Source organism: Chelonoidis abingdonii, chromosome 2 (assembly GCF_003597395.2).
Source record: "Chelonoidis abingdonii isolate Lonesome George chromosome 2, CheloAbing_2.0, whole genome shotgun sequence".
Taxonomy (NCBI): Eukaryota; Metazoa; Chordata; order Testudines; family Testudinidae; genus Chelonoidis; species Chelonoidis abingdonii.
In genome coordinates this window covers 201145212-201159935 of record NC_133770.1, presented here as the reverse complement: position 1 = coordinate 201159935, position 14724 = coordinate 201145212, and the positions used below count along the sequence as shown (strand labels likewise).

Here is a 14724-nt window from a genome sequence, read left to right as displayed (position 1 = left end):
TGCTTTTCAGAGTATAATGTTTTAATTCATTCCTGGCAAGCATGTATCTTATTCAGTAGTTTCCAGGTGTAGCAGTGCAATACATTTGCAATACAATTTTACATTTCTTAAGAATGCAAGTGGGAGATAAAACAGAACATTCTACAAACATAATATTGTTTTTTTGGGCTGAGGTGTTAGGAGAGAGAGCCAACCTTGACACCTTCCAAATGGGAAAAAAATCAACTAAACCTCAAACTTTGTAACCTAACAATGTATTCAGCATTTCCCTTTATTCAGTTCTCATGGTCATTAGTACAACTTCAGTCTGGTTACCCACATTGTCTTTTCAGGGCTGAAAAGACATCCTTTCTACATGTTTGCAGTAAAGCTGTGTTGTTTCCTTTGGAGGGAAAGTAGGAGGGAATATTTTGTCATTTCTCTTCTGTTTAGAAATCCATTACAATCTCTTCTCCATATGCCAGTTTGCTTTTATAAACAGTATCTTTTTGGAAATTCTCACCCAGAATTTGCCATAGTAGTCCAGTATCCTGTTTCTGGCAGCGACCTATGCACAGCTTCAAAGTTGTGTGGAAAAAGAAAAGAACCTAAAATGCATCTAGTCAATTGTGCAATGATCTATTAGTAGTTGTGAAGTATATGATTAGCTATATTTGTTAAGAACTGACAACTGAGCTCAGTGCTGTGCAAGATAGAAACCATTCCCTGCTCCAGAGAATCATAGATTATTAGGATTGGAAGGGACCTCAGGAGATCATCTAGTCCAACTCTCTGCTCAAAGCAGGACCAATCCCTAAATGGCCCCCTCAAGGGCTGAGCTCACAACCCTGGGTTTAGCAGGCTAATGATCAAACCACTGAGCTATCCCTCCACCAACTAGAAGGGACCTTGAAAGGTCATTAAGTCCATCCCCCTGCCTTCACTAGCGGGACTAAGTACTGATTTTTTTTGCCCCAGCTCCCTAAGTGGCCCCCTCAAGGATTAAACTCATAACCCTGGGTTTACCAGCTTATTCTCTAACAGATACACAGTAGAGAAGATGCCCTGGGAACCCTATGGATTGTTTTATTCTTTATATTCAGTATTATTGTTGGCTCACTATCAAGAAAAGATGAGAGAAATTCTTCTGGCTCCTTCTGGCTTCAATGCACTTGAGGGAAAGAATACTATTGACTTCAGTGGGAATTATGTGGCTCAGAGACTTGGTGATTTTTTCCCCCCTGAGGCATGGATGGCATGTGACTCCTAGAAGTAGAAGGGGCACCAGTGCCTGGACTGTGGCCCTGCCCCTACTCTGCCCTGAGGCCCACCCCCATTTGGTCTTTTCCCCTCCAAGGCCCCACTCCCTCTTGGAAGAGGGGGCAGAGAGGCACAAGCAGCAGGCAGGGGCCTCTGGGGAATAGGTGGAGGCGGGACAGGGAGTGAGGGTGCAGCCTTGGGGGAAGATGTGGAGCAGGGATGGGAAGAGGTGGAGCAAGCATGGGGCCTCAGGGGGAAAAGGTGGAGTGGGGATGGGGCCTCAGGGCAATGTACAGGTGGGGTCAGAGCTTGGATGCCCTTTTAATGGGCAGTGCTCCAAAGGCAGGAGGCTGTCATGCATCCAAAGAGAGGCATGCCACATCCTGTTTGGGGAGGCTTAGCCTCCTCTGGCCTCTTATATCTACTGCCCATACCCTGAGGCATGAGTGATTCATTTATTTGTTATCCTTAGAGTTTTTGTGATTAAGAGCTGCTTTTAGCTTCCCTTAAATAAAACATTTTAAAGCAAGTGTTAGATCCTCAGCTGGTGGAAATCAGCATGGCTCCATTGTAGGCAGTACAGCAGCACTGACTTACTTCAGCTGAGGACCTGACAAAATAATAATTTAGGCGAAGAAAGGCTATCTCACCCTGTCTTTCATCTCCTCTCTTTATTTCTCTCCTTAATGTATTTCAGCATGATGCAGGTGAGGGTGGTGATGATGCCAGCATGGTTAAACCTGAGTTTAATTTGAGTCAGGATTCTGGTTTTAGTTTACCTTCAGGTTATATGTCACCTAGTAAAAAAAAGTATAGGCTCCCAACTGCTATTGACCTAAATTTTGAACTTCTTCACCTCTAGTGCTTTTCATGGAACCTCGGTAGGTCTTGAATAATCATTTTAATATCTGAACAGAGTTATGCCTCACTGTACTCGACTGGGGGGCGGGCGGAGGAGAATAGTTAACCTTTTCAGTAAATGATTACATGTAAGTCAGATTATTGTTATATTGATGCATTACTGGGATACATTCAATCGGTTCACTTAGCAAAAATTTCCATCGGTGATGCTTCAGTGGCTGTTTCTGCTCAGCTACAGTTTCTGTAAGAAGATAGGATCTTGAGAGATGGCTGCTGGTGACAGTCAATTAGAGGTTCTCCAAGTTCCCTAAGATTGGTGAGAGTGGCAGTCAACTAGATTTAGGACATGTCTACATGTACAGCACTGCAGCAGTGCAGCTGTACTGATGCAGCTGTGGTATTGTAGCACATCTGGTGAAGACACTCTGTGCTGATGGGAGAGAGTGCTCTAGTCAGCTTAATAAAACCACCTCCACAAGCGGCAAAAACTATGTCAGCAGAAGTTCTCCTGCCAACAAAGTGCTGTCCACACTGGCGCTTATGTTGGTGTAACTTATGTCACTCGGGGATGTGGGGAATTCACACCCTTGAGCAACATAAATTCTGCCAATATAAGCTGTAGTGTAGACATAGCCTTAAGAATCAGATGATATCTGTCAGAGAGATTCTTTTAAGTGTTGTCAAAAAGAATTCTCAATGTGTAAACTTACTAGCAAAGCAGAGAGTTGAAAAACTTTTCAATCACCTCCTTGAAATAACGTGATAAGTGGGTGGTTATTTTGTGAGAATATTCTCTTACATAGTAGATACTTGCTCAGGGACTTATGTCAATGAATGGATGCCTGTAAAAATGTGTTGGGTGTTTAAAATACTTTCAGAGTTTCATTATTAGTTATCGCTGAAGATATGAACTGATATTAATTCAAGTCATTTCTGGCTCAGTAGACTCACAAGCTTCAAAAAAAGTAATAAAGGAGTATATAGCTGCAGAATCCACATAGTTCTCATGTATAGCTTGCTAACATCGTGTATTATTTTTAGCAGACAAAATATTTTTCCATCTTGTACCTTCCAGAAATTTATCTACTATATGGATTTTAATAGGGGCTAAAGTTGTGCTGTTGTTTTCCCCTAGCATCTTTTTATTTGACTTTATGTATAACCTTGGTATTGATGAAACCACAGAGCTTACATCAACATGAATAAAAGTGATTCAGTCACTGGCCAAACAAACACTTGCATGTATTATTCAAGTCAACAGCCTTCAATGAACATAAAGTAAGTATCAAGAAAACAGTAAAACAAACTGTGGAGTTGCTGTATGAAACAGAGGGGAGCAATAGAGCAGTTCCCAATCCTTTTTCTGCTCAGTTAATGATGCTTAATGTCTCCTTCTTATCATGTAAAGAACTTTTAAAGAACACCTGTAGATGACCAGAAAGACAGTTGAGAGGAGTACTATGGAGTGGTGCTTCTTTCTGCAAAGTTTTTAAAAAAAATTGTGTAGGGGAATAAAGTTACTTAAATATTTGGAACAATCAATTTCTTTTGCTATTAGATGAACTGTTCTGTGTCCCTCTTCACTAATAGAAGTTCCTCTTTTGACACCTGATTCTGCCACTCTTACACACATTGAGTAGTACTTACCCATCCAGAGAAGTACTGCACTGTATTAGTGAGGGTTGCAGAAATAATTCTTTGCTTAGCACAAGTGTGCTTTGCATAGCTGCACAACATAAAGTGATGAGGGAACCTGACTGGGGGATACTCGGATTAGAATTGACTGTCCAAATGAAAATCAAATGAATCTAAGAAGAAAATGGCATTATTTAAAAAATACACTACTGTCACCTAGAAGGAACCATGCATATTTCCATGCTTCAGTGCTGATCGTTTGAGAATTGCATTGGACAACCTATGATGGCCCTTGTAATTATGATACTAAATAGGAGGAGGAAGAGAGTGTCATGTGCTTAAAAAGCATTTTGCGTCAAGCTGCTAACCCCTCTGGAATTTCCACATGGAAAAACTATAATATGCAGTTAGGCATAGAGCATGTTAGTGCAGTGTTTTGAGTTTGTCTGTATTTACCTACAATCTAAACTACTTTTGGCATTTTCCCTAGGCATTGGGGGCTAGATCCAAAAGAGGCACTTCAAACATCACAGTGCCTAGTGTTTAGGCACCCCGTCACTTAGTGGAATCCCGAGCCCAGCACTAGTTAGCCAAGCTCCCTGTACAATACATGCAGAGAGTTTGACATTAAGAATAGGATCCAGACAAGCCAGCACATTGAGGAGTCAGCCACCTATGCTAAAAGCAGGGACATACATTCTTACAGGTAACACTAAATATGATATAGGCAAAATTGCATGCAGTTATATTTCCTTTATTGTTAAACATGACACTGATCTCTTTCACAATTGCTACCAACATTAGTTGTGAACTCCCACAGAATTTCAAAAGCTTTGATTACTAGCCAATGATATCTAAAACTAGGCCAGGGATAAAAGAATATCCAACTTTTCCTGAACTATTAAGTGGCCTTCTGCATGACAATAAGGTGTCTTAAGTAAAGAAAGCATTCACCTGTTATGCATTAATCTCTGTGCTACTGCACATATTATTTTTATTCATTCATGTTTATCTACCCATACCTCTAATGCTTTTACAAATTTTAGGCCCAAATTCTTCTGGTGCAAATGGAGAAAACTCTATTGAAGTAAATGGAATTGCACACATTTACTCCAGCTCTGAATGTATTTTCTTAGAACCTGGTCCAGAAAGTATAAAACTTCAAATATATAGATGTGCTCCATCATGTCTGCTCCTTCCATAAAAATAAGCTATGAATTAAGCATCCTCATCCAGCATTTGCATTATTCCAATGCCCCTTCCCGTTTCTAAACAGTTGCAAAAGAGCAAAGGTAAATGTCAACAAATATTCTTGATAGTGAATATATTCAGGAAATGGCAGATCAAGGTGGAATCATTTCCACAGTCAAGGACCCTCACATGAAATATTCTGCCACCAGCCATCTCCCTTTTAAACATGAGGACTACTAGTTTCCACTGATCACAAATGTGAAGGTATCACACAAATTGAGGTGATCACTCCAGTATCCAGATTTCAAACCATTTAGAACACTGTAGGTCAAAATCAACACCTTAAGCTACCCATGAACAAATAGGAAGCCATGGGAACGTAAAGGCTGGTCTACACTAGAAAATTAGATCGACTTAGCTATGTTGCTTAGAGATGTGAAAAATCCACACCCCTGAGAGATGATGTTAAGCTGACCTAAATCTCATGTAGACAGTGCTAGGTCTATGGAAGAATCCTTTCATCGACCTAGCTACTGCTTTGCTGGGAGGTGGATCTACTACATTTACAGGAGAATCCTTCTATATGAAGCATCGCTTACTCTGGCTTCTGAAGTCTGCTCCAGTGAATGTATTTAAAGCATCCCAGGGCCTAACCTCTTGCAGAGGCCTAATGAAGGTTTCCTTAAAGATCATTGTTTGCAGTGTTTTGAATGAAACCAGACAATCCCTATGCTCTCAAATGAACTCACATAGAAAAATAATATGACAAAAACACCATATTATCTGTGGGTAAACACTTTTCACAAAATGATCACTTTATATTTGACCTCTCAGTCCTCATCCCAAAAGGAACCCTGCACAACACTTTCAAAAGATGAGGCTGGAAACTTAAATTCATAAGTTTGCTAGACACTAAAAAAAACATGGATCAATAAAGACACTAGATTTGTGGCTTAGTACAACAATCTCTAACCCACTAACCACCCATTTCTGTACTCAGTGCAGAAGTGTTAACTGGTCACTTCATCTTGTATGGTCTTTTACAGTATATATTAACTACATATGCAAAACAATCTGTTCTACCTTGTATTTAGCTATGACACCGAGAACCTTTCTCAGACTTGAAGAAGACCTCCCTGTAGCTCAAAAGCTTGTATCTTTCACTAACAGAAATTGGTCCAATACAAGATATTATCTTATCCACCATGTCTCTCTTAAAGATAGTTGTCACTGACACCTTTTGAATGGCAGTATTGGCCATCTTCATTAATGGGGTCCGAAAGCCTTTTTGCTGAACTTCACCAATTTAGTTCACAAGTTGTAGTGCAAAGCTTCTGCAGAATCTACAAAAACTCAGCAAGTAACACTGTCTGAAATTCAAGCAAAGAAGATATGAAACTCTGCTTTTTTCTCTACAGTGGCAGACAGCTTAGACTAGCTTCCGGTGATTTTCATCTACAAAGTAATGCAAATTCCTCACAGTGAGGGAAAATTTTACTCCTTATTTAATTGGAGGCCAGCCAAATTAACCATCTGGAACACTTCTGCTGTGCAGGATATAGCTGATGCTTTGGATCCTGTCCCACATAACCATGGCATAAGACAGGAAAAAATATTTTGTCATAGTCAGCACACTCTACTGCTACTGCTCTTGCTGTCATCTTTTTTGTTTCCTCTGTCTCAGTTTGAGGTCACCTGTAAAGTATCCACGAAGGACAAAACTAATTGAGAGTGTGTTTAAAATCCACTGTATTGAAAATATAGAACATATGGTGCGGTTTTCTGTAGGTTGAACTGTATTCTCCTTCAGACCCATCTGTCAGAGCACTGATCTCATTAGTCTTTAAGGGTAGATCATCAAAATGGGAAGTTTTATGCCAACTCTAAAGTAGAAGAGACAATTGCCCATTTTACCATTACAGGGTGTAAAGAATCTCGGAGAAAAGACTGACTTTAAAAGAGGTGGGATGGATTGAAAAAGCATATAGGCAGAACCTGAGAAGACTCGCATCCCTGCGAGACAGCACTGATAAGATTCTCATTACCAAAGGAGCAAAATATAACAAGCAAGTTCTTGCTAAACCAGAAATTTAAAGCACTGGAAATTGGGCATGTTTGGTGAGCAAACATGAGAGCAAATAAGTATCAGAGAGCACAGCACAGTTGCATTCAGTGATGTGAAGGGGAAAAAATACTCTATTTCTCTGTGTAGCCACTTTAACTTGCATATGTGGAGATTTGCCATGTTGTAACATTATTACCGGGAGATTGAATTTGCAGAGGTGATGTTACTGTTTCAGTGAACACATCCACTGCTGACACATCATTTCAGGAAGTACTGTCTAATGAAGAGGGTACATGAAGAAATGACATTACACTACATTATATGAGGGGATATGATGGTACGTTGCTTTCCTCATAAGTTAGATAGCATTCCCACTTTCAGAAGTGCAGTTGTCATTTTCCAAACCTGAACAGAAGAACCAGCAACCTCTCTTGTCCTATGATAAGAAATATACTTGCAGACCAATTCTTGAAGAGCCAATAATTTCTTCTTTTGCCTTAATGTTTTCTTAACTAAACACAAAGTGATGCTGAAATACTATGAGAGGTTTTTTAAAAGAGAACATTTGATTTATTGCATGTCTAGCATTCATTTGAGATATTGATTGCAGCCCATTGCCATGGTTTTACTACAGTATATTAATTTAAACTTGATTCCTACACTGAGATAATTTTGAATATCTTCTACAATTGCTTCTACAGCAAATTCCACACACTCCTGATAGTGTCTGCATTCAGGGCAATTTACTGTTAGATCCACCTGCTATCAGTTGCACCAATGCCAAATTCAGAGTTAATATAACTTCCCTACTCCTCCTTGATATTCTCTTGTTTATACATCAAAGAATCGTATTAGCCCTTTTGGCCACAGCTTTGCACCATGATTCCCACATCCATTTCAGAGTCACTGATGCCCAGGATACACAATATAAATTTGTAAGATATATATATGTATATTAGCTTGTAAATACTCAAGAGTCTTGTTGAACAAATGAGTTCTTTTTTTTTTCTGTTTCCTCATTGCTTTACCTGCATCCCAGGACCTGCAAAACTTGGCCCATAGTAAAGGGCTAATTCAATTTAGGTATTCTTATTTGGCTTCTATAAATTTAGGAAATTAAAATCTAACTACGAAATAGAGTGAAGCTCTAGAAAATATAAGTGAAAAATATTTTAAAAACCTTGAAAATATGTACTCTCCCTAGACATTGTTCACACAGTCAGTCAGTGGCAAAATTACTTAAATTTATAGCTCTTATCCTGACTTCCCCTCCCCTTCCTTTCTCTCATTCATTTGTCTGTTATATCTTGTCATAAACTCAGGGTTTGTCTGTGGGGTGGAGGAGAAGAGATGAAGGATGGAGGGCACAATCAGGAAAATTAATCCAAATTAATTAAAAATGTAAATTTAAAGTGGATTAGTTAAACTGCATTAAACCCTTGTGTGGACACTCTCATTGAGAATTAAAGTAGCCTAAATTCGGTTTAGTTTAATTCACTTTGGAAGTGAATTAACTAAATGAAGGCCACAGGGGTTCAACTAATCCACTTTAAATTCCATCTTTAGTTCATTTGGATCAATTTTCCTGATTGTCCAAGTGGAGATATGCCCAAAAATTGTCAGCTCTTTGGGTTGAGGGCTGCCTTTTACTGTGTACATGCTCAGTGTCCAGCACCTTGAGGTCTTGATCTAGGCTGATAATAGAAATAAGTAATCATAATAACAATGGAAATGTTTTGGAAAGCTATAAAAATAATTAAATTAAAAGTCCTTGGCAATATTACTTTTTTATTTTTGCATATTGTGTTTGCCTCTTAAATAGAATAGAAAAAAATACTGATTTGAGTTTCATTCATAACCTAGTCTAAAGGTTTTTTGAAGTTCAGAAGTTGCATTACTGCTCTATGTTTTGTCTGGAAACAGAAATACCAAAATACTGTTACAATTTTTTTTCTAATACTTAGCACCTACATTGTTCTTTATACCCTTAGGTATCAAGGATTTTTATATACACTTTTAAATACTGGGGGTTAAATCTTGGTTATGGTGAAGTTAATGGCAATTTTGCCATTGACTTCAGTGGAGCCAGGATTTCACTTTAGATCTATTTAAAACAGAGACGGAGGTGGCCTCCTGATTCGATGGGTACGCTAAACTGCTGAGGAGGTGCTGATCACCCACAGCAGCACCCTCCTCCCGGGCACTGCAGCCTTAATCCTGGCTTATGTGGGAGGGGAGGCCCTGGAGGGCTGAGGGGTTTGGACATCAAGCCTGACCCTCATTCACCCCACAGTGGTGGCTCCTATCCCTCTACTGTATTTGAATGGGCATGGGTATGTGTTTAACAAAATAGGACTCTCTCATTTATACTTGTAAATGAGGATACAGGAAGGGTCCAATCCTGCTATGTATCAAGGCTCTCTTGAGAGTTAATGAGGATCCTCCACTCTCATTGACTACAATGTTTGGACCCTAGCAGGATCGGAAAGGGATGAGTGCCTATAAATATATACCCCAAATAAAAAACACAAAAATGAAACAGAGTACCAAAAACATGCCACCGTGGCTAAGCAGCAGAGTAAAAAGGTTGTTAGTAGTAAATAGGGATCCTTTCAAAATTGGAAGTAAAATCTTAGTGAGGAAAATGGAAAGGAGCATAAACTCTGGCAAGTTAAGTGTAACAATACAGTAACACAGGCTAAGAAAGTATCTTTATCCTTATCTACTTGCTCTTCAAATTCTAACAGCAATTTTCTTAAGTACATCAGAAACAGTAACCCTGCCAAAGAGTCAGTTGGGCCACTGGACAATTAGGGTGCTAAAGGAGCACACGAGGAAAACAAGGTAATTGCAAGAGAAGCTAAATGAACTCTTTGCATCAGTCTTTGTTCCCGAAGATATTGGAGAGAGCCCCACAGCTGAGCCACTCTTTTTAGGTGACAAATCTGAATAACTGTCCCAGATTGAAGTATTAATAGAGGACAATTTGGAACAGATTGATAAATTAAATAGCAATAAGACATCAGGACTGGACTGTATTTACCCAGAGTTTTGAAGGAACTCAAATATGAAACTGTAGAACTACTAACTGTGGTTTGTAACCTATTGCTTAAATCAGTCTCTGTTACAGATGACTGGAGAGTAGCTAATGCAACACCACTTTTTATAAAAAGGCAATCCTAGCAGTTACAGGCCTGTAAGCCTAACTTCAGTACCAGGCAAAATGGTAGAAACTATAGTAAAGATCAGAATGATCAGACCTTAGATGAACACTGTATGTTGAGGAAGGGTCAGTGTGGCTTTTGTGAAAGGAAATCATGCTTCCCTACTGAAATTTCTTTGAGGGAGTAAATAAGAATGTGGAAAAAGGTGATCCAGTTGATATAGTGTATTGTACTTTCAGAAAGTCTTAGATAAGGTTCCTCACCATAGGCTTTTAATCAGAATAAGTAGTCATGTGATAAGAGGGAAAGTCCTCTCTTGGATCAATAACTGGAGATAGGGGAAAGGGTCAGAATAATACCATAATGCCACAATATAAATGCATTGTACTGAATACTGCATGCAGTTCTGGTTGCCACATCTCAAAAAAGATACGTAAGCATTAGAATAGATGGAGAGGAGGTCAACAAAAATTATTAGCTTCCATTAGAGGAGAGATTTAAAGACTGGGACAATTCACCTTGGAAAAGAGACAACTGAGGGAGGGGGTGATATGACAGAGGTCTATTAAATCATGAATAGTGTGGAGAAAGTGAATAGGGAAATGTTGTTTACCCCTTCACATAAACACAAGAACTAGGGGTCACCCAATGAAATTAATTGTCAGCGAATTTAAAATAAACATAACAAAGTACTTCTTCACATAATGCAGCCAATCTGTGGTTCTCGTTATCATAAGATATTGTGACAGCGAAAAGTATAACTGAGTTAAAAAACAATTAGATAAGTTCAGGGAAGATAAGTCCATTAATGGCTGTTAGCCAAGGTGGTCAGGAATGCAATCCCATCCTCTGGGAGTCCATGAACCTCCAAACTGTCAGAAGCTTGGCCTGAATGAGAGGGGATGGATCACTCAAAATCGCCCTGTTCTGTTCATTCCTTCTGAAGCATCTGGCATGAACCACTGTCAGAAGACAGGATGCTGGGCTAGAGAGACCAGTTGTCTAACCCAATAAGGGTACTCTTAATGTCTTTAAACTGAGGACTGTTTTATGAGAATTTCTTCCCATGGATCGGCTGAACCATATAATTTAGGACTCGAATGTTAATGAGCTTACATAAGAAAGAGAGAATAATAGAGTTATTTCATTTTGTTTGCAGATTTTCAGGAGATGCTGGCTGGTTTTCAAGAAGGCTTCTAGTAAAGGACCTAGAAGGCTAGAAAAATTTCCAGATGAAAAAGCGGCGTATTTCAGAAATTTTCATAAGGTACGTCATGCACTCCCGCAAGTGCACATCTACTTGGGCATAAGGTGCTTCTGATATGTAAACTCTGGAAGAAGATAGCATGACAAAGCTGAATGGTGTCATCCTGAGATCACTGAAGTCAATGGTAAAATTGCTATTGATGTCAATGTTGAAGAATCAGGCCTTTATGTTTCTGTCCAGGCAAAATAAGTTTATTCTCTTTGATATAAGTATCTGATCTCTACATTAATGTTTTCCTTGAAAAGATGACATTGAATTTACTAAAGTTTTGTACAAGAATGTTTGTGTCAAATTATGTTCAACAATTATAAATTAAACATCAAACCAGTTTCAGAAGATGCTAAATGTAACAGTTGTAAGTTCTAGTGAGATCAACACTGTTGAAATATTAAACATAATTTTTATAGATGATTGCAAGGTTAACAGGGTATGTCACAGTGGGGATTTTTTTTTATTTTATTTTTGTGAGAAAAAATCAGCATTATTACTAAATTGGCAGTCTTGATTGAATGAGCTCCTTATTGCTCTCTATTTGTCACAATCAGTTCTGTGGAGGAACTCAAAATATTTGAGAAAGGGCTTTTCTTTCCTTTCACTCCAGATACTGTCATTAACTCACCAAGTGGTGTAGCAGTGATGTAATAATAAAATAACATAATACTTTGCATTTATAGATTCATAGATTCTAGGGCTGGAAGGGACATCGAGAGGTCATCAAGTGCAGTCCCCTTCCCTCGTGGCAGGACCAAATACTGTCTAGACTAATCCACATTTCTATAACCATCTTCCATCCAGGTATCTCAAAGGGCAGGATAAAACCTTTGGATTTAATCTCACAACAGCTCTATAAATGAGATCAGGGGTCGGCAACCTTTCAGGAGTGGTGTGCCGAGTCTTCATTTATTCACTCTCCTATAAGGTTTTGCATGCCAATAATACATTTTAACATTTTTAGAAGGTCTCTTTCTATAAATCTGCAATATATAAGTAAACTATTGTTGTATGTAAAGTAAATAAGGTTTATAAAATGTTTAAGAAGTTTCATTTAAAATTAAATTAAAATGCAGAGCCCCCCGGACTGATGGCCAGGACCCGGGCAGTGTGAGTGCCACTGAAAATCAGCTCGAGTGCCGCCTTCGGCACATGTGCCATAGGTTACCTACCCCTGAATTAGACATTACCTCACAGTTAGAGATTACCTCATTAGCTCACAGTTGGTCAAACTGAAGCGCAGAGGTGACTTACCCAAGGTTGTACAGTGAGACCATGAAGGACTCAGGAGTAAAAAATCCAGATCTCCTGAGATCCCAGTCTTGTGCTTTCCATCAGAGAAGGACAAATTCACATTTCAGTTCTGATGAACTGGGTCCACCTTTTGGCACCTGTCACAAGGGAAACAGATCAGGTGGGTCACCTACTATTTCCTGGTGGATATTTGTTCACCATCCTCTCCTCCTCCCCCCAACACACAAATCGTTTGGCATTAGTGGAAGTCTGTGTTAGTGAGAGGCCCAACGCTCGTATAACAATGATGTTGTGGGTTAGGATCAGAGCTGTGTAAGGAATTTGCAAGTCACTGGTCTAGTATTCTCATTCTTAGATGTACCAAGTGTCCACCAAGCACAAATAGTCCTCCTCCTCTTTAAAATACAAGTGGCACAGTTTGAATTGGAGACATAGGGCATACACATGGGCTGCTATTATTGCCTATTTAAATTCTCTTTTAGTAACATTCTAGTTTTTGATATCTAAAAATGACATTACTAGCCCTTCATTAATCAGAGACAATTATGTCCACTGTTGTTCATTTTACTGCACTAACGTAATTCCTCTATATCCCTTTATGTACTTTATATTCCATTTATTTCCATCAAATATCCACAAATGGCTCACAACTGACATCAAGAATGACTTGCATAGAAAACAGTTGTGATGTCACAATAAATTTACATCTCCAGATAGGAAAATAAGGAGTTAGGAGTAGACAAACTCTTCAGAAGCAAAGATCTCTTTTACTTGAAAATGTCTTTATTAATAAAGAAAGCAGGATAACATTTAAAAAAAACAGATACAAATGACTAATATTTAGATAGTACCTTTCATCCAAACAGCTCTAAAAGAACTTTTCAAGCTGATTTTTCAGCCATATATTTTATAGAAGAAACAATTATCTAATTGGGCAACCATTTAACAGTGCATCAAAATAGTATAGTCCTGTAGGACAGGATGTGGAGAATAATACCTTGTCCTGTTTCCATGAGTGGTGGAATTTTAGGCATGTGGAATATAATCATCTAAGGAAAAATTTAATCAGGTCACCAGGGTGACATCCCCACTTTGTAAAAATTGTCATGAAATCATTACACACCACAAGCAGTCAGGAGTTAGAGAGTTTACTTCTTATCCACAACAACATTTCAGAAAGCTTCCATGAGGCACTAGCATCTCATTAAGAATAGCTCAATGGCAAGTAGTCAAGTGGGACAACATGGTTTCTTATTTTCTTGGCTTTGTTTAGACATCTTCTGTTCCTTGGGTCAGACTGTCACCTTGGAATGGTTTTGATCTTGGTGTGACTGGTATAGATATTACTTTTACAGATTACCAGTCATTTTTGGTCTGAGTTTATCACTCTCTCTGCAGTTGTGATAACTGTTTAGTTAGTATTCTTATTTATTATTTGTATTGCCATAGTGTGCAGAAGTCCTTGTTAGACCAGGATCCCATTTGCTAGGTGCTCTATTCTTGTTTTGGTATTTCTTCGGTTCTAGTTTCTTGGCACATAATTCTTTTGTAGCCAATACACGATTAATTGTTTTTGGCTCAAGAATTAAGATGTTAACCATAAGGTTTTTTTCTTTGTCTCTACCCTTGAGATTTTAGTAAAGTATTGTCAATTGCACTGTGGCAGTCTAACAATATTAAATATGGATCCTTTTGAATTTTTACTATTTGGACAAACTTCTGCTAACTCATTTTGATTGTGTAGTAAGAGCTTGAGGTGATGTGCTTGAACTGATGTGTATATATAAAAAGGATAAAACGAATCTCACAAATTTAATGTCAGTATTTGTTATTAACTCATCTAGAAACCCAGCAGGAAAAAATTATGAAATGCAACATGTTGTGCAACTACTCAATTTCAAGAAAAAATAGAATGGTCTGCTACTCAATAGTAATCTTTGCCATTTAATTCAAATAGATCTGCACCAACTGCAGACCAAGGGCAATTGGGAATATCATATAATTTCAGAGGTTATTTTGCATTCTGATTCCTTTACTGAGTGCATATTTCATCCACG

At 38.6% G+C, this 14724-nt stretch overlaps 1 protein-coding gene across 1 annotated transcript in view; it reads left to right on the top strand.

Annotated features, from left to right (window-relative positions):
• DOK6 (docking protein 6) overlaps nucleotides 1-14724 on the top strand; it is a 447057-nt gene that overhangs the window by 149185 nt on the left and 283148 nt on the right. The window contains exon 2 of the mRNA XM_032803415.2: nucleotides 11315-11422. Within this exon, the coding sequence (XP_032659306.1) occupies nucleotides 11315-11422 (108 nt within the window). The remainder of the gene's footprint in view (nucleotides 1-11314; nucleotides 11423-14724) is intronic.